At 42.3% G+C, this 27265-nt stretch overlaps 1 protein-coding gene across 3 annotated transcripts in view; it reads right to left on the reverse strand.

Annotated features, from left to right (window-relative positions):
* Positions 1 to 27265, reverse strand: part of LOC146798906 (inverted formin-2-like) — a 359639-nt gene that overhangs the window by 143136 nt on the left and 189238 nt on the right. For 2 of the 3 annotated variants that reach the window (XM_085628013.1, XM_085628015.1), the window contains 2 exons: positions 14343 to 14413; positions 14092 to 14199 (listed from right to left, as the gene is read on the reverse strand). In XM_085628013.1, the coding sequence (XP_085484139.1) occupies positions 14092 to 14199; positions 14343 to 14413 (179 nt within the window). The remainder of the gene's footprint in view (positions 1 to 14091; positions 14200 to 14342; positions 14414 to 27265) is intronic. The other variant, XM_085628014.1, reaches the window with a different exon arrangement.

A 27265-nucleotide genomic window follows, 5' to 3' on the forward strand; every position in this document is an offset into this window, starting at 1 on the left:
TTCTACAGAAACTTACACATACTTAGTCTTTTAAACAATCACTTATAGAAACACATGCTTATTCATACAGGAACTCTTCCAATCTCTCACTCTCACATATACTCACTTATATTCACCAATAGTCAAATATACTAGTTTAAAACATATGAACATATGTAGTTACTCATAAAGACACTATTGAGACAATCATTCACTAACACACCCATGCACACACTCATCCACCCATACGGTCCTGCACACATGCTGTCTTCAACACATACAAACATTGAGTCACTCATTCATGCACCTATGCACTACGAAATACCCCCCACCGAACCATACAGACACTCATACTGAGACTAAAAAAAACAACTACTACCCTATATAGACACTCATGTAGCTACTAACCAACCCATGCAGCCACTTATACACAAAGTGAGAGACTGATACAGATATTTACATACTTAAACATTGCTCACTAAGCCATGTATTCATTAAGATCCTATTTATCAGTCAGTTATACAATCAATTTTTCAAAAACAAATCATCCATTTAGACACTGATATACCCATTTATTCTTCCATCGACCTTGAGATATACATATATAAAACATATGCAATTTTCAGACAAACACACATTCACTGGATGATGTCATCAGTGATGTCATGAGTGATGTCACTGACCATGTCATAAGTGATGTAATATGTGACATTCGGGCATGCCTCTGAACATTATTAAGGCACTTAGCAACGCCCAATGGGCGGAACTATAAACGGCATGCAGAGCCTTCTGTGAATTCACCTGAGATTGCCCGAGAAGAAGAGGCGAGATGCCTTGAAACGCGTCGGCACTATTTACACTGGAATGAAGCTGCTGGTTGCTGAAAATAAAAAACCGAATGGTGAAATCGGCTGGGAGTGCGTCCTGACAGCTAGAGGCGTTTGATGGAGAACATGCACGCGAAAGCCTCTTCCGCGCAGGACAGCAACATCCCACAATGTTGGTGAGGCTGCGGCAGAGAACTGATCCATGCCGTGAATGCAGCGCAGCCGATTTAGCACAATCAAACCAGCGCCAACTCCAGATTCCTACTATAGGATGTTAAAAAGTCGCAAACTGATGTCACAGAACCCACTGAGGGAATAATTACTCAACGGAATGGACTACCCTTCCCAGCATGCCTCTGAACATTAATAAGGCACTTAGCAACGCCCAATGGGCGGAACTATAAACGGCATGCAGAGCCTTCTGTGAATTCACCCGAGATTGCCAGAGAAGAAGAGGCGAGATGCCTTGAAACGCGTCAGCACTATTTACACTGGAATGAAGCTGCTGGTTGCTGAAAATAAAAAAACGAATGGTGAAATCGGCTGGGAGTGCGTCCTGACAGCTAGAGGCGTTTGATGGAGAACATGCACGTTGCTAAGTGCCTTATTAATGTTCAGAGGCATGCTGGGAAGGGTAGTCCATTCCGTTGAGTAATAATTCCCTCAGTGGGTTCTGTGACATCAGTTTGCGACTTTTTAACATCCTGAATCGGCTGGCAGTGCGTCCTGACAGCTAGAGGCGTTTGATGGAGATTATATATATATATATATATATTCACTGAAAAAACCATAGGTTTCACACACGTTATAGTTAGGAATTAGCATTTAAAAAACCTTGCAAATTCACTGAAAAAACCATAGGTTTCACACAAGTTATAGTTAGCTGTACATTTCACTCGTAAAAAACCAATGAAATTCCACGTTATAGTTAGATCAGGTAACTATAACTTGCGCGACCGCAATCCACAATGTGTCATTTCAGATGTCATCATTGATGTCATGAGTGATGTCTCTGACCATGTCATGAGTGATGTAATATGTGACGTCATCAGCAGTTTATTGCGGTCGCGCAAGTTATAGTTACCTGATCTAACTATAACGTGGAATTTCATTGGTTTTTTATGAGTGAAATGTACAGCTAACTATAACTTGTGTGAAACCTATGGTTTTTTCAGTGAATATATATATATATATATTCAGTGAAAAAACCATAGGTTTCACACACGTTATAGTTAGGAATTAGCATTTAAAAAACCTTAGAAATTCAGTGAAAAAACCATAGGTTTCACACATGTTATAGTTAGCTGGACATTTTACTCGTAAAAAACCAATGAAATTGCCCCGTTATAGTTAGTTCAGCTAACTATAACTCGCGCGCCCGCAATGCACTGCTGATGACGTCACATATTACATCACTCATGACATGGTCAGTGACATCACTCATGACATCACTGATGACATCTCAAATGACATCACTGATGACATCACTGATGACATCATCCAGTGAATGTGGGTTTTTCTGAAAATTAAATATGTTTTATATATGTATATCTCAAGGTCGATGGAAGAATAAATGGGTATATAAGTGTCTAAATGGATGATTTGTTTTTGAAAAATTGATTGTTTAACTGACTGATTAAGTGTATCATAGTGAATACATGTTTTAGTGAGTAATGTTTAAATATGTATATGTCTGTATCAGTCTCTCACTTTGTGTATAAGTGGCTGCATGGGTTGGTGAGTAGCTACATGGGTGTCTATATAGGTTATTAGTTGGTTTTTTGAGTATCAGTCTGAGTGTCTGCATGGTTCGGTGGGGGGTATTACGTAGTGCATAGGTGTATGAATGAGTGACTCACTGTTTGTATGTGTTGAACACAGCATGTGTGCAGGACTGTATGGGTGGATGAGTGTGTGCATGGATGTGTTATTGAGTGAATGACTGTCTCAATAGTGTCTTTATGAGTAACTACATATGTTTTAAACTAGTATATGTGACTATTGGTGTATATATGTGAGTATATGTGAGAGTGAGAGATTGAAAGAGTTCTTGTATGAATAAGTATGTGTTTCTATAAGTGATTGTTTAAAAGACTAAGTATGTGTAAGTTTCCGTAGAAGTAAGTGTGGTGGTGTGTGTATAACTGTATATGCAAGTAAATGTATGTTTGATTCTTTGTTAGCATGAGTGACTATGTGTGTGAGTAACTCTATGGATGAGTGGCATTGTGTAACAGGATGTATAGGTGTATGAGTACATATGATGAGTGAGTACATGTATGAGTGACTGAATTGGACTGTTGGTGAATGAGTGGATGTGTATGTGGATCTTAGAATTACTGAATAGGTTGTTTTAACTGGTATTGGTATGTCCATTGTTTTGAACATTGTAGTTTCTATTTTTGAATGTGTGTGTCAAAGGTTATATTAGGGGAAGAGGAGGTCTGCCACTCTATCACAAGGATGATGTCATCAGTGATGTCATCAGTGATGTCATTTGAGATGTCATCAGTGATGTCATGAGTGATGTCACTGACCATGTCATGAGTGATGTAATATGTGACGTCATCAGCAGTGCATTGCGGGCGCGCGAGTTATAGTTAGCTGAACTAACTATAACGGGGCAATTTCATTGGTTTTTTACGAGTAAAATGTCCAGCTAACTATAACATGTGTGAAACCTATGGTTTTTTCACTGAATTTCTAAGGTTTTTTAAATGCTAATTCCTAACTATAACGTGTGTGAAACCTATGGTTTTTTCACTGAATTTCAAAGGTTTTTTAAATGCCAATTCCTAACTATAACGTGTGTGAAACCCATGGTTTTTTCAGTGAATTTGCAAGGTTTTTTAAATGCTAATTTTTTTTTTATTCTTCAATTTTTTCAAACATATTTTTAATTTAATTTTCTTACCTTTTATAAAGACTATGCTTAAATTTTTAAAATCCTTAAATATTTTTTTTTAATATATTTTTTAAAATAAACATGTAAAATTTATTTCCAGTTCTTTTTTTTTTTTTTTATTTTTTTTTAGTACGCGTACCGTAAGCTCACGGTAAGCGTACGGTTTACGCAACGTCCGTAATCTATCTACGCTGCTTGCGTATAGTTACGTACTTTGCGTAGCCGCGCGTACTGCGCGTGGGACGCGTGCGCGCTTACGCCACACGCGCACGTTACGCGGAAGTGCCGGGGAGTGACTGTTATGCGCATGCGCGTGTCTTTTTTACGCGCACGCGTACTTTTTGCCGTAAGCGTACCGTAAGCGTACCGTAAGCGTACGGTAGGTCATGTGATCTTGAAACACAACTTTTGATTGGTTGAAACTACTTTCAGTTCTAGAACTCTCCTACACCACACCCATTCCCCTCATTTCTGCTTGTGATCCCTTGGGAGAAGGAGCTGGTTTGTCTTTGGGATACGATGGCAGAACAGCAGAGCTCTTCTGAGAGTGAGGCTAGCACTAGCAGCACTGTCTTGAGGCAGAGATCGAGGAAACAAAAGCCTTCTTATGTTTGGGATTATTTTACTTTTCCAGAAGGCCAGCAAAAGGTGAATGCACCCTTAGTTACTTGCAGGCTGTGTAAGCGTGTACTTTCTAGAGGTAATCCTGACAGGAAGTATTCCTTTGGGAATCACACCATGAAGAGACACCTCCAGGATGTACACAGAAGGACACATGGTCATCTTTTTGGAGGTAACTCTTCAGAAAGACGAGCCAGTACATCCACAGCAGCTCAGCCTGGACCATCACCTGCAGGGCTTACTCCTTCTTCTGCAGGTCAGGTGAGCCCTTCATCTGTGGGGGGAGAATCTCCTTTTGAAGGCCCTCTGGAAATGAACCCTCGATTTCGGAAGGTTGATATTCATTGCACATTTTGTAAAGATCTAATTTGCCATAGGGAGACCAGTGTTTCCCTAGTGAACAACAAAATAGATCAGCACATTTGTCGCTTTGAATAATTTTCCCATGCTTCCTTTCCTCTGTCCCTGCATGAACACAACGGTTCTTTTAAGAGCCAACCTTATCTTTCATCTTTTTTTTACATATGTTTTTAAAAACTTTTTTTTATTTTTTTTTACCGTACGCGTACGGTGCGCGTACTTTTTTTTAATTTTTAAAAAAAAAACTAAAAATCATTTATCACATTACATTGTCCTTGAGAGACTACAATTATTATTATTGACTTACCATACTCACTGAAAAAATATTTATTCATTAAATGTGACACTCAAACAGCAGATTATCAGAGCCAGGATCTCTGTTGTGTTCACCTCTCTCCTCTCAGCAGAACCAGATAATGGCAAACTTTCCCTCTATTTTTCCACACATATACATGTAAGTTTCAAATCTCAGTGCTTCCCCCTTTTTTTCAAATGTAATCACACATTTCTATTGGTTGAAAACCAACCCTTTTCCAAAAGTACCCTTCCCCCAACTTGACTTCTGCCTAGTACCCTTCCCCCAACTTGACTTCTGCCTGCTACCATAGCAACAGCTCATGGAACACTGCTGTGTAGAGTTAGGTCAGAAGTTCGACACACAATGTTTCAATTCCACAGAGCAAGAGTGCTTGACTTTTCAAACCTTACAGCAAATCCATAGTACTGTTCTTTGGTTACACATTTTTTTGTACCAATACAAAACATGCTTCTATTAATTTACACATACAGCCTAGTTTTTATTCTAGAATGGTATGAAACAGCCAATCAGTTCTTTTTGTTTTGAAAAAAATATGTATGCCTCCATTTCCAAACTGTCTTTCTTTTCATATTGCCATTCTACTGAAAGACACCTCCTGAGTGCATCCAGTTCTCCTTTGAAGATGTTCACAGTGTGGATTGTAGGGCACAGCTATGTCTTCTGGAGTGAAAAGTTTGCAGAGAAAACAGGTATGGTGAGAGACCTTGCTTTGCCAAATGTAGACATTAAATGGATTGGTCAGAGAGGGTTAAAGTGGCACCAATTGATGCCATTGGTGAAATCCTTCATTCAAATCCAACACCCTGACCTCATAATAGTGCACTGTGGTGGCAATGACCTAGGCACTTTGACTGGGGTAGGTCTGGAAATGCTTATGAAGGACACCTTTGCACAACTGTTTACACTTTTCCCTAAAACTGCCTTTGTGTTTTCCAACATACGCCAAAGGCAAAAATGGAACTGGTCCAATCATTTCTGTCCGCAGATTGACAAAGCAAGAAAGCACGTCAACAAATCTGTTTCTGCTTTCCTCCGTGACTATGGTATGGGTGCCATTTACCACCACAACTTGCGTTATGACATGCAAGACATTTATAGAGGAGATGGTGTGCACTTCAATGATGAAGGGAACAGAGTCTTCCTCTTGAACCTTAGACTCTGCATCGGTACTTACTTGTAGGTACCACTAAAAAAATGACTTCATAAACACAACAGCTCTTTTTAGAGCTCCCTAATTTCTAAACTCTTAAATCTGCTTTTCATTTATTTTTTTTTATTTTTTTTACCGTACGCTTACCGTAAGCTTACCGTACGCGTACCCCGTGAGTTTTTTTTAAAATCAATAAATGTTTTTTTTGTACTTTTCTGTCCTTCTTTGACCCCCTTACAAATGTTAGGGGGTCTGTAACTCTCCTCATTGCCCCCTTTCCTTGTTTTCACTCTTTTTTTTTCTGAGTGAAACACACAAAATGGCGGCCGCCGCTTCCTGGTTTCGGCCGATTCGAATGTTTACTAAGATCTATGGGCCAATCAGAATCTCCTTCGCGCACGCCATGTTTCTTCCGTACGCTTACCGTAAGCTTACCGTACGCGTACCCCGTGATTTTTTTTAAAAATCAATAAATGTTTGTTTTGTACTTTACAGTCCTTCTTTGACCCCCTCACAAATGTAAGGTGGTCTGTAACTCTCCTCATTGCCCCCTTTTCTTGTTTTCACTCTTTTTTTTTCAGAGTGAAACACAGAAAATGGCGGCCGCCGCTTCCTGGTTTCGGCCGATTCGAATGTTTACTAAGATCTAAGAGCCAATCAGAATCGCGCTCGCGCACGCCACCGTACGCTTACCGTAAGCGTACGGTAAGCGTACCGTAAGCGGGCTCAGATATATATATTGATTTAAAGGCTATTTTCTCAGAATCTACTGAACAGATTTACACCAAACCTAAAAAAGGCACTTCCTTGACCTAGGGACTACCTCTCTGCCAAATTTTGAGTAATTCTGTTCAGCCGTTCGGGCTGTAGCTCGTTCTAAAGGTCCTATGGAAAAATGCATGGGAAAAACGCGTTTTGGGACCCCCCTTTTATCTCAGCCCCCGCTTGACGGATCCCCCCGAGACTTTCAGGGTAGGAGCGGAGCGTAGCGCCCCACCTATTTTGAGAAATTCGCGAGGATTCGTCGACCGGCGCCAAAGTTATTCAAAATAGAATGTTGAGGTTTTCCTATGGAAACGTGGTCCTAACTATAACTACCTACTGGCGACCGCCAGTAGGTAATATATATATATATATATATATATATTCACTGAAAAAACCATAGGTTTCACACATGTTATAGTTAGCGGAAATTTTACTGATAAAAAACCAATGAAATTCCCCCGTTATAGTTAGTGCAGGCAACTATAACTCACGCGACCGCAATCCTCTGCTGATGCTAATACTGTATTTAGACACTTATTTGCCCATGTCTTCTTCCATACATTTTTAGCTATACATATATTACAAATATTTTTTTTTAATAAAGACACATATGTCATCAGCAGAAGATTGCGGTCGCGTGAGTTATAGTTGCCTGCTCTAACTATAACGGGGGAATTTCATTGGTTTTTTATCAGTAAAATTTCCGCTAACTATAACATGTGTGAAACCTATGGTTTTTTCAGTGAATTTGCAAGGTTTTTTAAATGCTAATTCCTAACTATAACGTGTGTGAAACCTAAATCTACCTCAGCATGACCCCCTACACTACACAGACACCACTGCACTACCCTAAACCCTAAAACACTACCCTCAGCATGACCCCCAACACTACCCAAACACCACTGCACTACCCTAAACCCTAAATCTACCCACGCACGACACCCTACACTACACAGACACCACTGCACTACCCTAAACCCTAAAACCCTACCCTCAGCATGACCCCCTACACTACCCAAACACCACTGCACTACCCTAAACCCTAAATCTACCCCCGGCATGACACCCTATACTACCCAAACACAAGTGGGCTACCTTACACCCTAAAACACTACCCACAGCATGACTCCCTACACTACCCAAACACCACTGTGGTATCCTAAAACACTACCCTAGCACGACCCCCTACACTACCCAAACACCACTGCGCTACCCTAAACCCTAAAACACTACCCCCAGCACGACACCCTATACTACCCAAACACCACTGCACTACCCTAAACCTTAAAACACTACCCCAGACCGAACCCCGAAACACTATCCAAATACCACTGCACTACCCTAAATCTACCCCAGCACGACCCCCTACACTACCCAAACACCACTGCACTACCCTAAACCCTAGAAAAGTAACCCCCACCCCATGCCCAATCCCCCTTACCTGTCACTCTTCGTGGTTCCTGCTTCACATCATCTCTGAGGGGCGGTGCATGTCGTAAGGATACATAGGCTGTTCATTTTCCTCACAACGACGTGGATCATCTACAGTTTTTTTTAGAACGCATGGTCATTTACCATACATACCTTTACAACGAAATTCGTTGTAAAGGCATGCGTGGTAAATGACCATGCGTTCTAAAAAAATGCGTAGTAATGACTTCGCGATGTACAACGCATGCATGGTAATGCATGCGTTGTAATGGTATTGCGAAGTAAAAAATTTCGTTATAACAGCTGTTTACCGATCGAAGCCGGCCCCTGTTCTTCAGAGTCTTATTGGATTAGGAGGAATGAATGTGTTTTTACCGAAAAGTGCATTCCCGGCTGTTGTATTGTGAAAGTGTCCGCGTGGCCTTGTTTCACTTCCGGTGAGAGAGTGGAAGAGTTGGTTTCGATCTAAAGGAGTTCTGTTGTTGGACGGGGACGGTGCGACACATTATAAAACCCAGCTAATGGAAAGCGTCCTCCCCGAAGTGTGGAGAAGTGCCATTAGAGGTCAACAAGTGTGCTTCCCACCGCAGTTTGACCGTACTGTGCTGTTCTAAGTTACGGGAGGCAGAAGCGGCATCCATTGCAGGTCCTCTTGTACACTAAAAAAAGGACCAAACGATGCTTTCCTTTTCTTCTTCTGCTGCACCATCTGAACTTCCTCCTCTACTGCAAGTGGATCAACTTCGGCAAAACTAGAAGCCATAGTTGTATTAAAAATAAACAAACACCCTCTTTCACAATGAAATTGATTTCAACCAATCAGATTCCTTTTTTCTTTTGCGGACATGAAGTTGCGTAGGGTGAACGCACCCTTCACGCACCCCACGAAAATCATATACATCATTATACACTATAAATAAAAATTTCCATAAACTTTTAATAAGTATATTAGCAAAACTGTTCAGTCGAATATCATATTCAAACTTTCTATAGTCATTTTTTCATCTTTAAAAGTACGCCGAAGTCTCGACTTCGGTTCGATCTCAGTGCGATCACGGCACGACCCTGGAAATACATGTGGGGAGATGTTGCGCACATTAAACGGCTACACCGCGCATTTCATAACTTTACTTTCGTCAAAATTATATTGAAAATAATACTTTTATTAATAGATTTAGACAAACACTTAAAGGAAAACTTTTATTAATAATTAATTTAAAGATATTTCATACTTTACAAACTACGCCAAAGTCGCGAACCCAGCGCGACTTTTCAAAATGGCTAGCGGAATGCGCACAGCCATCGTGTAGGATGCGCGAAGGGTGCGTGACTTCTGTATAATATCACATAAAAAAAAAAGAAAATGAATATGGCTTCCTAACTAAAAATTATTCACAATTAAAAAAATAAAATAAAAAAAAAAATATATATATATATATATGTATAGAAGAAAAATAAACATAGGATTGAGGTACATTAGACTTACAAATTTTCATTTAAAAAACCTTTGAAATTCACTGAAAAAAACCATAGGTTTCAGGAACGTTATAGTTAGTTGGACATTTCACTCGTACAAAACCATAGAAATTCCGGTGTTATAGTTATAGTTAGTTCAGCTAACTATAAGTCACGCCCCCGCAATGCGCTGCTGATGACGTGACATTACATCATTCATGACATGGTCAGTGACATCACTGATGACATCATCCGCGTGAAAATCTGATGCACCTCCTCACACCTGATGGAAACTTTGATACACCCACTCTAAAATACAGACTACCATTTTTTGAAAAAATAGACATCAATACTAGTTACTAAATATGCGCTGACTGATTCCTAGGTCTACACATGCATCCACTCCTTCACCAATGCAGTCACTCATGAATACAACACTATCATATGCACTCATACACCTATACAGGCACTCACACACTGTTATGTTATGTTATGTTAAATAAATTTATAAGGGCGCAACTAACACCATTAGGTTTCTTGGCGCCAAAGTAAAGAGAGCAGAAGATAGCGCAAAGGCCGTTTATTGATAAGATTCTGTGAAAAGAAAAGTCTTAAGGGCAGATCTGAAGCTGGGGTACGAAGTGGTCAATCTCAGGGACAAGGGGAGGGAGTTCCAAAAAGTGGGGGCCAGGAAGGAGAACTTGAGCCCGCCGTGTTTCTTCCTCTTATATCTAGGGATGGAAAGCAAGACCATTTGGGAAGACCGGAGAGTGCGGGAAGGGACGTAGGATTGAAGAAGGGAAGAAATAAAGAGGGGGCCCTGGCCGGCTAGAGATTTGTAAATGATACAACCCAGCTTGAACTTACAGCGGGCGGCTACAGGGAGCCAATGAAGGCTCTTTAGGAGGGGACGGACATGATGATCTCTAGGGAGGAAGTGGATCAGGCGGGCAGCCTGATTCTGGATCAGCTGAAGCCGCCTGAGTTGGTAGGCTGGGATGCCTACATAGAGCGCGTTGGCGTAGTCTAACCTCGATATTACAAGCGCCATCAGGGCCAAGGTAAGAGCCTCGGAAGTAAGTAGCCGGGAGATTTTCTTAATTTTCCTTAATTGGAAATGGCTGGAGGAGACTACCGCGCTAATCTGGGGCGTCATGGAGAGATTACTACTGATGACGACTCCCAGACTTTTAACACAGTTGGCGGGGCTAGGTGGACTGCCAAGGCTGAGAGGCCAAAAAGAAGAATCCCAAGGGTTGAGGGGACCCCCGACAAGAACGAGTTCGGTCTTGTCGGGGTTGAGCTTCAGATGGTTTGAGCTCATCCAGTTGCTGATAAAGCACAGGGTATTTTGAAAGGTGGCAATAGAGTCAGCGGAGGAGTTGATGTTGAAAATGAGTTGTATGTCATCAGCATAATTGAATGCTGTGACATTGAACTGACGGAGGGCACGGATAAGTGGGGAAAGATACAAATTAAAAAGGAGGGGGGAGAGGGAAGAGCCTTGTGGGACACCACAGGACAGTTTGACCTGGGAGGCAGTAAACTGGGATAGTCTGACAGCTTGATGGCGTTGGGTCAGAAAGGATCGGACCCACTGCCACATATCCAGAGTTACTCACACACCTAGTCAGTCATGCAAAGAATCAATCATACTTCCATTTACTCACCTATACAGTTATACAGACACCACCTCACTTATTCATACAGATACTAACACAATCAGTCTTATAGAATCACCGATACAAATACACACTCATTCATGAAGCCACTCTCACAATTACTGACTCACATATAGTTATTTATATACACTCACATATACTGCCTTTTACATATGTACTTACTTGCACATGTACCACTGAGACATCCATTTACTCACCAACACACCCATACACACACTCACCCACCCATGCAGCTGTTTCCACATGCACTCTTGAACCCGTACACCCAGTGAATCAACCACTCACACATCTATGCACAGAGTCCCACACCTCCCACCAACCCACACACACACTCAGGCAGCCATACAAATTCTCATGCAAGCAATCAATTACCCATATAGACACTCCAGCAGCTACTCACCAACCCATGCAGCAGCTTACACAACAGACTTTCACACAGTTTTAGTCACTAACCCATGCATTCAGAAAGACATTTAATCACTCACTTATACAGTCAGTCATGTACCTACTAAATCCTCCATACAGACACTTCTACAACCACTCATTCTTCAATACAGCTTGGCATATATATAAAACAAATTTAAACTTTACGAAAACACACAGTCACTGGATGATGTCATCAGTGATGCCATTTGAGATGTCATCAGTGATGTCATCAGTGATGTCACTAACCATGTCATGAATGATGTAATATGTGACATCATCAGCAGTGCATTGCGAGGGCACGACTTATAGTTAGCTGAACTAACTATAACTATAACACCGGAATTTCTATGGTTTTGTACGAGTGAAATGTCCAACTACAACGTTCCTCAAACCTATGGCTTTTTCAGTGAATTTCTATGGTTTTTTTAAATGCTAATTTCTAACTATAACTTGCCTGAAACCCATGTTTTTTTTTTTAGTGGATTTCTAGGTTTGTTTTTAAATGCAAATTTCTAACTATAAAGTGCCTGAAACTGATGTTTTTTTCAGTGAATATATATATATTTTATACACACGTCTACATACAACCACACCCAAACCCTAAAAGCCCTTATTATCCCTCAACTGTGCCCATGAACCATAAAAACTCCGTAACACTACCCATCCCTGAAGCCTAAAAGCTCCTTGCTACCCCCATTTTAGTCAAGGAAAGCTTTATTCGATTGTTATTGTACCAATCACAAAAACATAAGAAAAATCCATATAAAATTTCATTTGAAATTACAAAAAATAAAATCTACAAAATATACACAATATATTTAAGATGTCATACAACCACACAAATGCAAATGTTATGTTTTAAAAACCTGCTATGTGCTGCGGAGAAGGTGCCCTGAGTTTACAGGGCATCCAGTGTCATGTGTTTTCGCTGCAGGATAGCTTTCTTTAAAAACTTTGCTACTCTCCACGCAATGTGTTCAAATTCCAAGAACTGCAACCAAATAAGAGCTGGACGGCATTGCCTTACCCCTTGGTGTTTTAAAAGTGAAAGTATCCACACTTTCCTCAACTCTTCATAAAATTTTCAAAAAAACATTAAATGAATCGTGGACTGCTCTGAATGTCTGTCACAGAGGCAGGTTACGTGACCAGTCATTCATAGATGGTGTTGTCGTTATTCTGTGGACATTGCCCCATCTAAATCTTGTCAGAAGCATCCTATCGTATGCGCCTGGTACAAATATTAGGTAAGGCTCCATTTGGACACAAGAACGCGTTAATTGGTGTTGCATAACGCCAGGATTCACCATTTCCCCTGCCATTCTCAAGGAGACCAATAATTGTAGACCCTCCCTTTTCAGAGCCTTTCTCGACACGGCTAACATAGCAGTGGGATTTTTGAAGTATTCCGGGTGACCTAGGTCCTTCATGAAATTGCATTTAAAGTTGATCCATGGGATCTTTAAGGCCCCATCCAGACCTATGCTATCCTTCATAATGTCTCTATTTAATTTTGTCTGCTCCTTGGACCAGATCCTGTGCCACAGGAGTACTGGTTCCAATCTAAGAAGGTCGGAAATAAAAGGAAGGCCCAGCTCCTCATGACAAAGGAGGATGTGCTCGGAGGAGCAGACAAAATTTACCGCAAGAAGGAATTTTCCGCCTGCTGCAGTGGAAGGGTGTTAGCGAAGCCCCACACCCCTATCCCGTACATAGTGGCTGTAATGCACTTCACTTTAAATATTTGCAAAAGTTCCCCTGGCAGCTTCTTCCCCAATTTCTTAGCGAAGGATGCTCTTGTAAATGCAAGCTTTTTAGTGATTATTGCATGGGAACAGGTTTCATTCTGATTACTACCCCCATTTAATGGTTTAACATTTAATATACATACGACTAACACTAGGTCACTTAAATCCATTAAATGAATTACTTGCCTACTATATAATGTACCATGATGCAAAGGTACTAAAAAGGACCATCAATTTACTCACCTAAAATGCAAAAATGGATGCGCTTACCTGCGGGGTAAAAGTAGCACACCTAAACAGTTGGCATTTCACATAAGATTTGGCTGATTTCAAATCACTTTGTGTGTATGCTTATTCCCTACTTGAATAACAGATTGGCGTAAAGTGTAAATGCAAAAACATAAACTAGGAAGAAAGAAAGACCTCTAGAATGTGGTGCAGCAGTGTAATTTGTGACTTCTTTGCACGGATCTCAGTCAGCTTTAGCAAGGTGCCAATTTTAAAGCCATTTGCCTCTCCCATGCGGTTTCCCTTAAAGAGACAACAGAGAAAAATAGGAAAGGTGAAAATCTGAAATGATCACATCTTTGAGCTTTCTGTAACTATCTGCTCTCGAAAAATATTTGTAAAACAATTACTATTTGCTGTAAAGTCTAGTGATGTAAACTACTTACATAGTTGAGGAAATTTCCAACTTTGAGAATTAGTTGACAGAACACTTGAAGTCGGTGGCTGGTAAGAATAGCTGAAAGAAAATGTAACACTTTAATTTGTATAAAGGCAAACCAACCATTACAGAAATACGAACACCTGAAAATTCAGAGTATTCACTGAGTTACTTCATGTTTTACACTCACTGGTGAGTAACTAACTGCTTTGCTCTTACTTCATTGAATTTGCTTTCAAACAAGTTTGCATTTAAAAGTACACAACATTAGGATAAAGCTATGGTTAGCAATGATATCAAATTTCCACCATTAAGGCAAGGGCCCAACACAGCTGCAGAAAGGGCAAGTGGAACTGGCTCAAAGTCTAAAACTATGGCCAACAGACAGTGCGGGTCGGATACAAGAAGTGGATAGGGTCCCGTCGGCGCATACTTTCGGACAGAATTTGCAAGAAAAATGTTATGAGAATGTGAGGTTCAGCAGGGCAAGGCTGCAGACAGTGTCCCAGGAAGGAGTGTCATCGATGTTGAGGCACTAGATTAAGTCATCGTGAAGATTTATGTTCAGACAATCACTTTTATAGAAGTTGAAAATCTCCCGTAAGATGAGGCAGGAGCTGACGAGAGTTCAAAGAGGCCGGATATTCCTTTGGCGAAGGACAGGATTTGCGGCTGCAGAAAAGAACATGGTGGATCAATGAGAAGGTCGGTCCAAGTCTTCCTTAGGTTCTCAGACAAGTGTTTAGCCAAACATTTTCTAAGTGCCAAGTTTACGATTTTGGCTGCCTGGGTGCGAGTGGGACGGATATGCCCAGACGTGGGTCCCATGCTCTCCATGCCACTGGAGTCAAGTTATCCTGGCTGATGTGGTGTGAAACCCCGAAACCTGTCCTACGATGCTTGTTTCCTGTCCATGAAGGGCCTGGCAGTTCGGGCTGGACTGTTCCCATTGGGCACAGGGTCAAGACAGATTTGCATATGGCTGGGTTCAAACTGCAATGGCATGGTGAACAAAAAAACCAATGGCTTTAGGCTCAGATCTTTGTACTGGGGTGAATGTATGACATTGTTTTGCATTCTGTCCATCAATTGTTATTTTTGCCTGGGTACCATTAGCACTTCCACCAAGGGTCCAGGACTGGAGGGGCACCACATGGGGTGTTGGGACTGACTTAGACGTTGTCCAGGTGTGGATTCAAGATGGTGGGAACCGGTTATGTCCCTGTGGCTCAAACTAGCCCTTTGAGTTACTCTGGTAGGCCTGGGTTCAGGTAAAGAAGCAGGGCTCAAGCAGAAGGGCAGACCTCGGAGGGTACAAGGCAGGCTCCAGGCCGCAAAGCAGTCCTTCCATGTGCAGCAAAGCAGTCTTGTGGAGTACACAGCAGGCCGTCCCTCGAGAGTGCCCCCGCAGGTCTGGAAAGTGAACTGGAGTGTGTCTGAGGGCCCTATTTTTATGCCTGATGCCTACTTTGAAATTAAAACTTTCTCGAGGTGTCTCTTTAAAGTGCTTGGACTTTCCCTGACCCCCTGCCCTGGATCCAAGCTGGCTGCAGAAACAATACAGTGGAGACGAGCCCTTTGTGTGAAGGCAGAACATAGCCTATTTAGCTGCAAGTTGGGGTGTACCTAGTTCTGCCACCTCTCACCTCTCTTCCTGCCAGCAGATGGCTCATTTAGGCACACCTACTACCTCTATTGGATGACTGGCAGAGGAATTTAAAAAGTCTTACTGCCAACTACCCCCATTCATGTGACCCAGGCACCAAATGGCTTAGGGCAGGAAAATGCCAGCTTTCCTAAAGTGGCATTTTCAAAATTAAAAATACAACTTTACCTAAGAGGGTTTTAATAACAATTTCATAAATACCAACATGAAATGTTAGCACTTATTAAATGTAATACAGCAACCCAATGTTATCCTATGGGACAGGTAGACGTCAGTTTTAAAAAACTAATTTAGGAGTTTTACTACCAGGAGATGTAAAACTTAGAAGTACACATCATGATAGCGTTGAAACATAACATTGTCATCTTACTGTTATTTTACCCTATAGTATGTTAGCATTTATATGGCCAATACATTATATTATCATATTGTGTATAGACAAACTTAGTAAATATAATGTGTTAGCTAGGTTGACATCTGTGCCGCCATTTTAGCTCTCGAAGACGTCATTTGCTTATACAATCAAAAATGTTACTAGCTCATTTACAGGAAATGGTCTTTGGTAAGTTTTGTTTCTTTAATGATTTGGTAAGTTATATTTCTTCAATGCTGAAACTTGCTCATTAACGCATGCCTTTTCTGTTACATAGAGGCCCTCTCCCACCTGTCTAGAAGGGAGGATAGGCCAAACGACCTTAGATACTAGATAACTTGTACCAGGCTGTGGAATCGAAACTAATGTGCTGTACCCCCATTGTATTATGACTGCTACCATTATTTTTCCATAATAGGCTGGTCTTTGTGGGCTCCGCAACCTACATAATGTAACTTCATGCTGTTAGAGTCAGTCCCATCATAGAAGGCTGGTCAGAATAGAGCCCCACTGCAGGGTATCTTGTGAATAAACTAGTTTTGCTTGCATTCTCTACTGCTTCATCGACTTCATTACCGGAAAGCAAGAGGAGGTCGTGAGTGACCCGGGTGAACCTAGTTGGGCCACTTCTTTCAATCAAACCTTTTATTTACAAAGCACCCTGCCCTATGGGCTACCCAGGGCCTACCGGAGAGGGGACTAATTTATTTGTAAACAGATTTTATTTTTGCCCATAGAGAAAAATGGTCCCCATATGCAACACTAAGTATGAGCAACATGTGTCTATCCAACATCCTGAAACTATCAGTATCACCAAAAACTGCTCCCCATCTAATGATTCCCTCTCCTGAAGTCGCACTCATGGGTTTATGTATGGATCAACTGTGTCCCAATTTGAATCACCACTTTACCACAATTGTTCGGTTGTTTGCAGTTCAAGTTTGCTGGCTTAAGACAGTCCTGCATTGAATACGGAATAGTGTGCAGGTTTACCTCCATTTTACTAGACTCCATCAAGGGTCCTTCACAGAGGATAGCCCAGGGACGACAATAGTGGCAAGGGATCTGGGTCTTCCATGCAGTCAACTAATAGGTCCCAGGCCCTAGCCATTTATAGAGAACCCCTCCTATGTCGAGCTTCCCGGAGAAACACCGGCCGACTTGGAATTCCTGATGATTTCTCTTTTAGCTAGGATCAAGGAGTAGTCTTGGAATCTGCTCGTGGTTTTGGTGGTATGATGGAACCAGCTTAATAGACAGTGACCTGGTGTGCAGGGGACTTCTTTTGATGTAATTTCTACAACAATGCCCATAATACTCCCCCCACAATACTCCAAGTAACATGCATCTCCACATCTTCCTTACATTTTAGGCAAGCTGTGCACTCGGTCTATTGATTCTCCCAGCTTTTCCTCCCATCAGGCTCAAAGGGTGTTGAGGGGTACAAATAGGTCTCCCCATATCTCTCTATATAAGCAGGTGGCTGCCTTATAAGTGCCAGAGGCCATGGCTATATTTGGAAAACCCCTATGGTGAGATGGTTCAGTGAGGCCCTCCCCCCAGTGTCACATGTCCTCAAGCTGAGACAGCACATAGTTAACAGCTCGCCTGAAAGCAAAGGAAAATGCATATGTAAGCCGCTACTGTCCTGTAGTTGTAAACCACGCTGAAGCATGCCACTATAGCGGTATGATCCCAGACCAAAGCGTGTGTTGACACATTCCACAAACAAAAGGCAGGAAAAAGGGATGGCACAGTGTGCGGAGATTTCCCATTTTAAGCACACACATGGTTGTGGAGAAGTTTGAATGTCTGAGATTTTGAACTTGCTAAAATTTGAGCAATATCATATGACTAAATACTGCAGCCAACGATGAGAGGGAGTTCCTCAGATCAAAATGCTGAATGTGCTTAAGATCACACAAGTTGTTGCTGGAGATAGCAATCCTTAATGGAAATTAATTGCGCTGAGTCTGGTGGGGCTGCATGGCGTTCTTTGTAGCGGTGTTCACCTGTCTGTTACTTTAGGTCCTTAGTAGTTTACTCCTGTTTCTTCATGTTTCATATTCTGTATGGTTTGTTCAGTTGCACACTCTTCTTTTCTGGGTTATCATCCTCCTCAGTTAGACCAGTTGTCACGTACAAGTCTGTCTCCAGATCGGTGCCAAAATTAAGTTGTGATGTACCAGACATAGCTGAGGAGTATGTCGTTTCTTTGTTAAAAATAAGTTACAGCTTGGCATCAATGTAAATCAGCCCCACCAAGGACAGCCTGCATGCGGCTCAGCCCATCTTCTACTGTCACACCTCACCACACAGGCACCCAAACATTCCATGCATCTCCATCACACCAACATTCCACTCAGAACACACCCAGGCTGAGCAGCTAGGAACCAGGTAATATGGGAGAAACAGTAACACATAGGCAGGATATAACACTCTGGTTTTAGGCACCACATCAGTATGCTGGGCCTCGGTTGTTCCCATTGCAAGTAAAGGAGGACCAGATTATGTTCGGATATGGTTCTAGTGAGGTACTCTACCTCGTACATCAGACCATGTACATTTAGGGTGCAAAGAAACTTGTCCAGTGGTAGGTGAAGTTTGCAGAGACCCTAGAAGAAGGAATAGTCCCTCACTAATTGATGGCTCCAGTGCCATGTGTCAATTAGACACTATTGTGATTGCCAGGCAGAGAACAAGCAAGCCACTCTTAGTCGAGAGGGGTCGTAGGCCCCGGAGGTCATCATGTTCCCTCTTGTATTCCCCTATGACCCCATCCACATCTGAAGCAGTAAACTCAATTCACCCTGTAATAAATAGATTTCAGGTAATTTCATCCAAGGTTTCAGGAGTGACTGTGGGCAGTTCTGGATCCAAGATTCCAGAAAAGCTGGATCCATGATCAGAGTCCTAATCTCGGGCATCAGAGTCTCCCAATGAGGATGCATGGCTCTCTCCATTGCTGCTCATAGTTGCCACCACCTCCACTGCTCTCTGCCTCTCCAGCTGGACCTCCTCCTTAGAGGACGCCACTCTGCTATTGCTCCGGGGTGGCCGCGATCCAGAGTATGAATGCGGGTTTGGAAGAATTGCTGTCCATTCGGGGTCGCCATCCGGAGCCGGGAACCGGAAAAACCATGGCATATGACTGAGTCGCTTCTGTACCTCCAGGAATGTGGCGCACTGCTTTTGCACAACCCAGGTATAGTCTGGAAATATCATCACTTTAATGTGTCCCACTCTAAGTCCCCTTCGCGGACTAGCTTGACCTGCAATGTGGTCCCTGTTCTACCAGTGCAACAGTCTGGCGACCACCGGTCTCCAGGTTGCTCCCAGAAGCAGAGGTCTCATCAGGACTATGTGCCCTCTCAAAAACATAGCAAGAAGAAACACCCTCTGGTGCTACATCCTCCCTCAGACAGAAGGAGGAAATCCACCATGCTGTTCACCTAGATGCACTCCAGCAGGGCAATCACTCTTACATTGTTGTGCCATGATCTGTTTTCAGCATCCTCTGCCTTGGCTTCTAGTGTGTGGATTTTACCTTCCAGTTCAGCAAATCACTCTTTCGTGGATGCCAGGTCTGAGGGAATCTCTGCCAATTCTCCCTCTGCCACAGTGGCTCGTTCTGCCAAGCGATGATGGCCATCTTTCATATTTCCCATATCTGCCACTAAAGAGTCTATCATCACCTATAACACTTCTCTAAAGGTGGTTAGGGCTTGTAAAATGCCCTAGATGGTGAGGTTTCTCAGAGGGCCTGACAGCAGATCAGAGATGCTCTTGTCTGGAACATGGTCACCAGCCTCTTCCATGGGCATGTTCCCCGGATTGAGGTCTTTCTTGTGCAATACTTTCCCCATAGTTGCCTTTGAGCGAGAAGCTGGCATGTGTGATCACTTGTCAGGGGATCGGGAAAGGCGCACAGAAGCAGCAAAACAGTAATTCAGAGCCCAGGTGACGGTGCCTCTCGTGCAACAATAAACAATGTTATTGACAGGCACCCAAGCCCCTCTGAAGCAAATTAGTGTCCCACTTCAAACCATATCACGGCAAATATCTCCCTGCATAGAGCAGCAGCCGGTAGGATAATCCCTCGGTTGGCCGGCCCTTAGTATTCATGGATGGTGCTCAGCAGGGCAGAGAGGTGCTAGTAAGATTTAGTGTCTAGATGGATATCCTCCTGTTGGGATAAGTGCTGCCATCAAATCAAGGCCCATAAAAGGTCAGATCAATGGTTGGTTCAGGGTCCCTCTCTCATGGGAGGCACTCCGAATATCAAGTCCTCTTCTGTGGCCGGCAGAAGAAAAACAAAAAGGGGGGCAACCCCCAGCTGTGCGTCCGCAGGTCCTCCTACAGGAGCAGCTACCCAGCCCTTGTGGTGCCCATGTACAGGTTACAGGGAAGGGAGATGGTGGTCAGTAGTCCCCAACTGACTAGGCAGTCTGCAGGAAAGTGGGCTGCAGAGGGAACACAGTGCCACAGGTCTGCAGTAGCCCACTCTCACTCCAGTACAGCTGCAGGCATCCAGTTCAAAGCAGGAGGCAAGTCGGCACAACTAACAGCTGCTTGCATGCACTCTGGGCCAGTCTCACCCCTGGTAGATGGCTTGGGCCTGGACAGGCTGGTTATTTACAAAGGGGCTGCTTGGGCATCATGCTGCTTGGGCTTCATGGGCAGTGTCTCGATCGCAGTGAGCCGCCGGAGGAGCACAGCATCAAGGATTCACAGCAGCACATTCTGTCTGCACAACTGCAGGTCCTCAAATTAGGGCAATAAGTGAGCCAGCACAGTGAGCCACAATCTGCAAGCACCCCAGCCTGGGTGCACCCTTAGTGAGTGATCTGGGGTGGCACCAAGCTCAATTCTGGCAGCAATATTGTTCCTGGACTCCATGGTGGGCGCTACTTTCTGTCCAGCCCTCTGACTCCGACAGGGAGGGAAGCCGCTCGCCGCTGTCCTTGTCTTTGCACTCCACTTGGGTTTTGTGTCTTCACTGAGGACCCCAGCTGTCAGGGAGGCAGCGGCCATGGCCCCAAGCAGTGTACCATTAACCTCCCTTTAGGGTTTCCATGTCCACCCTAGCATGTTGCTTCAGTCCGCTGGCAGGCAGTGTGGTTCAGGTCACGCTGGGGAGGGCCAGACCTACAGTGGCCCTCAGGGCCCCTGCTCTGGGCCACAGCAGCACCCCACAACTTCAAGCCGGCCACTCGCACCCTCCAAATCAGGGCTCCGTAGGCTTCTGCACAGGTGCCACAGGGCTCACAACCAGTTGGCACCTCACTCAGAAGGTGATTCAGGGCTTGTGGGGGCTGCCCTTCTCCACTGCACCGTAGTTAAGCAAGACCCTAGTCCACCATTTTGAGGGCTGCATAAGCTTCCAGGCCACTCTACAGCTCAGTACCCCATCAAAGCACTAGCTAGTGCCCCTGGCTCGATGTACGGTGCAGGGTGATTGGTGATTGGTGATTGGTGATGGTAGTGGGGGGGGGTTTAAATGTTCGCAGCTGCCCAGCAGGCACCTATTCTTACCAGTATGTCACTGGATGGGAGTTCTCCAGCAGTAGCTCCACTGGGAAACGTCCTACTCGATTGATACTCAACCACGCCCCCCCCCCCCCTTAGAGGCAACATATACAATAAAAGGGAGGCTTAATGCTTGGCAAGTATGTTGTATTGGCAAGTCGACCTGCCCAAGGACCCCACCTGGAGCCTCAATTTGGCAGAGGAAGGGCCAGGCCAGGCTCTTGACAGCAACACCTGTCTGGGGACTCTGTTGGTTATTGTCCTTTTCGAAAAACTTTTGCACAGGTTGGGGACAGAAGTCTGGCCCAAGGGGCGGAATGAGCCACCACTTTGTTGACCATGGTGGTTCGGTCTCGCTACTGGGAGCAAACTAAGTTTAGAAGTCTCACAGATGGGCTCCACAGTTGAGAAGGGTTCCCTAAGGGTCAGTCCAGTGGCTCACAAGAGTGCTGACAAAGGGATCCAACTAGGTTCAGAAGGGCACAGAACAGGCAAGTACCTTTGCAGAAGAGTACCAATGCCCTTGTTCTATTGCCCGAGCAGGGAAACCCATCAAGGTATTGATTACTGTAACCTAGCTTTTGGTTGGAGGGGCTCGTGTTGGACATGGCCCTTTGTAAAGATGCCATGAATCCAAATAACTTTAAGATGATTTATTGGCAGCACGGCTTACATCCTTTCCGGTTGCTCTCCAACAACAACTAAGGCAACCAGAGGAATGTAAGCTAAGACACTCCAAATAGAACGTAGAATGTCTTATGAAAAATGCACATTGCTAATGACATTAGTAAACAGTATGAATACATGTATATAATTGAATGTCCAAAACAGAATATAACATATCTCCCTTATCAACAATATGAATACAATAAATTACCTAAATATCATGATCAATTGAACATAACATGTAAATTAAACAAAATCATAACATTTTTTGGGGAAATTTCTTATACGACTATTGATTTTAACTCTTGATGCTACTGTGTCTTTAATATGTACTGCGGGTGAACTTATAGAATTGTGATCATTATTCCTAACACAAAATTGTTGACAGGGACTTGGACCGGCATTTTTGACAGGACATTTAGCCAATCTTCTGACATTCCACACCTTCCCATCTTGAGTAATAACACTGTTGCAAAAGATTTTTTTTATTTGTATGGCCTTGCCGAATTTCTCAGTACCTTTGTTAAGGTATACCAAGTTTAAGAACTCTAACCCAATCTCCGATTCTAAAATTATGCACTTTTGCCTTCCATTTGTTGTCATACCAATCTTTGGTCTGGAGTTGTTTAAATCCTACTCTCTCAGCAGTAACATGCACACATTCTTTGTCATTAGCAAGAACCTTACATTTATCCTTGAACCACCATGGACATATACTAGAAGCAGGTACTCTTCCTTTCGGTAACTTGAAGGGACTGATGCCAGTAGTAGTGTGTAGGGTTATTCGATAAACCCAAAGGCGCTCTCTCAAAGCACTCAACCAATCATTACTATATTTTATGGAGTCTGAGATAAAAGTTTTAAGTACTCTGTTGAACCTTTCTACCTGCCCATTTTCGTGTGGATCATAAAGAGATGTCAACGTGTGTTTGATTCCACAATTATTAAGAAATACCTTCATTTCATGTGATGTGAGCTGCACACCATTATCAGACACCAAAGTGGCCGGACATCCTTCACGAGCAAAAATGTCTTGAAAGAAACTAATTACAGCACTCTTGGTAGCTTTTAACCTCAGGCCATTTTGAATGACAGTCAATGATGACCAATGCAGATCTAGAATTCTCTGGCAAATTACTAAACGGTCCTGAAATATCAAACGCTATTTTCGGCCATGGCTCCTTCGGCCAAGGGACAATTTTCATGGGTGGAACGTTTAACTTCAACATCCTTTCGCTGGAAATACATTCATCACACTCCCCGATGACCCGATCAATAAATCTATCCATACCTGGCCACCAAAAATAATTTCTAATCAACCTTTTCATTGCTGAAATTCCTGGATGAGTTCTGTGGGCTAATTTAAGGATCATTTCCTGAACTCTTCTAGGTGGAACACACTTGCCCGCTTTTAAAATTAGATCCCCTTCTAGTTCTAGTAAACAATTTTAGGTTGCGCCATACGTCATCTTCTCTTTCACATTCAGACCAAAATGTTCTGTAATTTCTTGGAAATCCGGGGAACACATATCATTAACGCTTACCACAAAGTCTGTCTCTCTAACAACATTATCACCATAATCATATGGTAATCGTGACAAGAAATCTGCAGTGACATTTTTGTTTCCTGGTACATACTCAGTTTTAAAATTGTACTCTTGAAGCCTTGATACTAACCTAGAAATTCTGGCAGTGGAATTCCACCCTCCACCTGTAGATAAAATAGTAACTAAAGGTTTGTGATCTGTTCTGAGTGTAAATTTACTTCCCCACACACAAATTCTATAGTGTTCTACTGCCCATAAACACGCAAGTAATTCCTTTTCAATGACAGCATATTTACGTTCCTCATCATTCAAAGTCCTCGATGCAAAAGCCACATTCCATTCATGCATACCTTCCCTCTGAGATAGTACGCTACCCAGACCATATAGACTAGCATCCACTGTCATAATGCACTCTTTCCTCATTCTGAAAGGTTTCAAGGTGGGTGCACTCACAACATCCCTTTTTATGCTTTCCAAAGCATTTTGTTGTTCATTCTCCCAAGAAAATGTAACATTTTGCCTCAACAACTTTCGTAGTGGTTCCATTTTTGTTGCAAAGTTTTCAATGAACTTACTATAGTACTCACACATTCCTGCGAATGATAATAGCTGATCTTTGTTTTCACAAGTGGGAGCATTGAGTATGGCATCAACATTCAATTTTTTTGGTACAACGCCATCTCCAGATAGAGTATGTCCTAAGTACTCCACAGATCGTTTAAATAGTTTACACTGAGCTTTCAATGTAAGCCCATGACTATCTAGTCTTTTACATACCTCATTCAAATGTAACTCTTGTTCCTCAGCATTCTTCGAGAAAAATAAAATGTCATCTTGAAAGCATTTTACATACCCATCTATGTCTCTGAAAATTTGGAACATAACTCCTTGGAACACAGATGCTGCAGATACCAAGCCGAAAGGCATTCTAGTGTATTGAAATAAGCCTTCAGGTGTGATGAATGCAGTTAATTTCTTTGACTCCTCTGTGAGCTCTATTTGGTGGTATGCAGATCTTAAATCTAACATGGACATTTTTCTTGCACCATCTAACATAGACACTACTTTGTTGATGTTCGGGAGTGGATGACAATCTATAACAATATTCGCATTTAAGACCCTCAAGTCCACACATTCTCTGAATTTTTGATCAGGCTTGCGCACCAAAACAATGGGTGAAACCCACTCAGAGGACTCAATGGGCTCTATGATACCTTCATCCGCCAAGTCTTTTAACATATCCCTCAATTCTTCTCTTATGTTTATGGGTACACCTCTTAACTTTTGTTTAACGGGTAAGGCATTTCCCTTTAGAATAATTTTACGAGTAAAGTTTTTCAACTTCCCCAGTTTGTCGCAAAACACCTTATCACAATTTCCAATTAGTTTTGTTTCTTTGTAAATTAAACTATCATTTTGATTGACTATAGCTATATTTTTACTATATTCCTCACTTAAGGAAACCGGTTAGTTGGCTCGTGGAGTTAGGATAATACCTAATGTCCATTGGTCACGCCACCCTAACACATTTACTCCCTTGATGGCAATGTATAGTTTAATCTGAACAAATCTTCCTTTAAAACCTAACGTTACATGTAGAAAACCTTCTATATCAATCTTTGAACCATTAAAACTTTCTGCACAAATATCAGACGGTTGTAGGTTGTTAAAATCACAAACATCACTTAACTTCTCATTAAAATATTTCATAGTAATAATTGTCCAAGGTGATCCGGAATCCACCATAAGATCTATGTCAGTCTCCATAATGCTGAAGGTGCATATTGGTGATTTAAGGTTAACCTCAGGGTCTTTATTTAAAATTAAAACCACAAACCCTTTGTCTTGTCCTGGAACTTCTTTGTTACTGGTGACTTTGTAGGCTTCCGAAATACTTGAGACATTACGTGTACGATTGGAATAACGTTTCACATCCCTACAAACATTACTGAAATGACCCAACCGACCACAAACTCTGCATTCCTTATTCATAGCAGGACAGCCTGAAAATGATGCAACGTGAAATTTATTTCCACATCTGTAACAAAAGGTGTGACTATTTGTGTCTAATTTCCTGTTAGTGTAACTACAAGTTGGTATCGATGTGCTTCCATGTGAGTTATCATTTTTTGGTTCAATTTTTGACCTAATGACACAAATTTCCTCTTCTTTGGTTGTTGTATTAGACTTTTTGTTAACTATATCCATCCATTTTTCAGATTGTTCAATAGATTTTGCTGTCGCAATGCCTCTTCTAAATTCGTGTCTCCCATCACCCATAGTTTTTCTTGAGCTCTTTTATTTTTGACGTGATCAATGATTTGATCCCGGATCATTTCGTCCGTAATGCCACCAAAATTGCAATGTAAGCTCAAAGATCTAAGAGCAGTTAAGAAATCGTCAAACGATTCTTCCTCCTTTTGTTCTCTAGTATAAAATTATAGTCTGTTCAAAGCAATATTAGTGACTTTTTTTAATCTCTTTTCCATCCTAGCTAGAGCTTCAGCATAAACATTCATGTTGTCTCCACTTCCATTCACTGTTGTGACTTGAGGCAGTGCTCTGAATACATCTTATCCTTCTGACCCTAGACAATGTAAAAAAATGCTCTTTTTCCTCTCCGCACCCATACGTTCACCATCAATGGCCTTGATATAGTTTATAAATTCCACTTTCCATCTTGACCACGGAATGGGTGAGTCCTTTATTTTGTAAAAATTTGGCTGGTGAATCAAATTGAATTATGCTACATAAAGATAATAATCTGTTATATCCAAATATATTAGAAATTGTCCCTTTTTTTGAATAAGAAACCAAACTTAAAATTAACACTGTGAACTGGATTAACATGCACTGAATACACTGTACCTCTCTGAGTAATGATGAAAATAAACGAGTTTGTACCCGCAAAGTTAATATTTTCTTTGGAGAAATTTAACAGCCTTGTGAGAACAGTCAGGTTATATTAATTTTAAGTTAAGGAAATAAAAATGCTTGCCAGAAATAGTGCTTCAATCCGAGGACCCGTACCGGTATGCACAAGTGCAGGTTACTTCGTACAGTCCGTGACTCCGATACATTGCCATGGTAACGGGTGAAGCGCTAACTCGGATGTACGTTACACGCACGTTGCGTGTGAAATGTTCACC

This window comes from Triturus cristatus, chromosome 9 (assembly GCF_964204655.1).
Source record: "Triturus cristatus chromosome 9, aTriCri1.1, whole genome shotgun sequence".
NCBI lineage: Eukaryota > Metazoa > Chordata > Amphibia > Caudata > Salamandridae > Triturus > Triturus cristatus.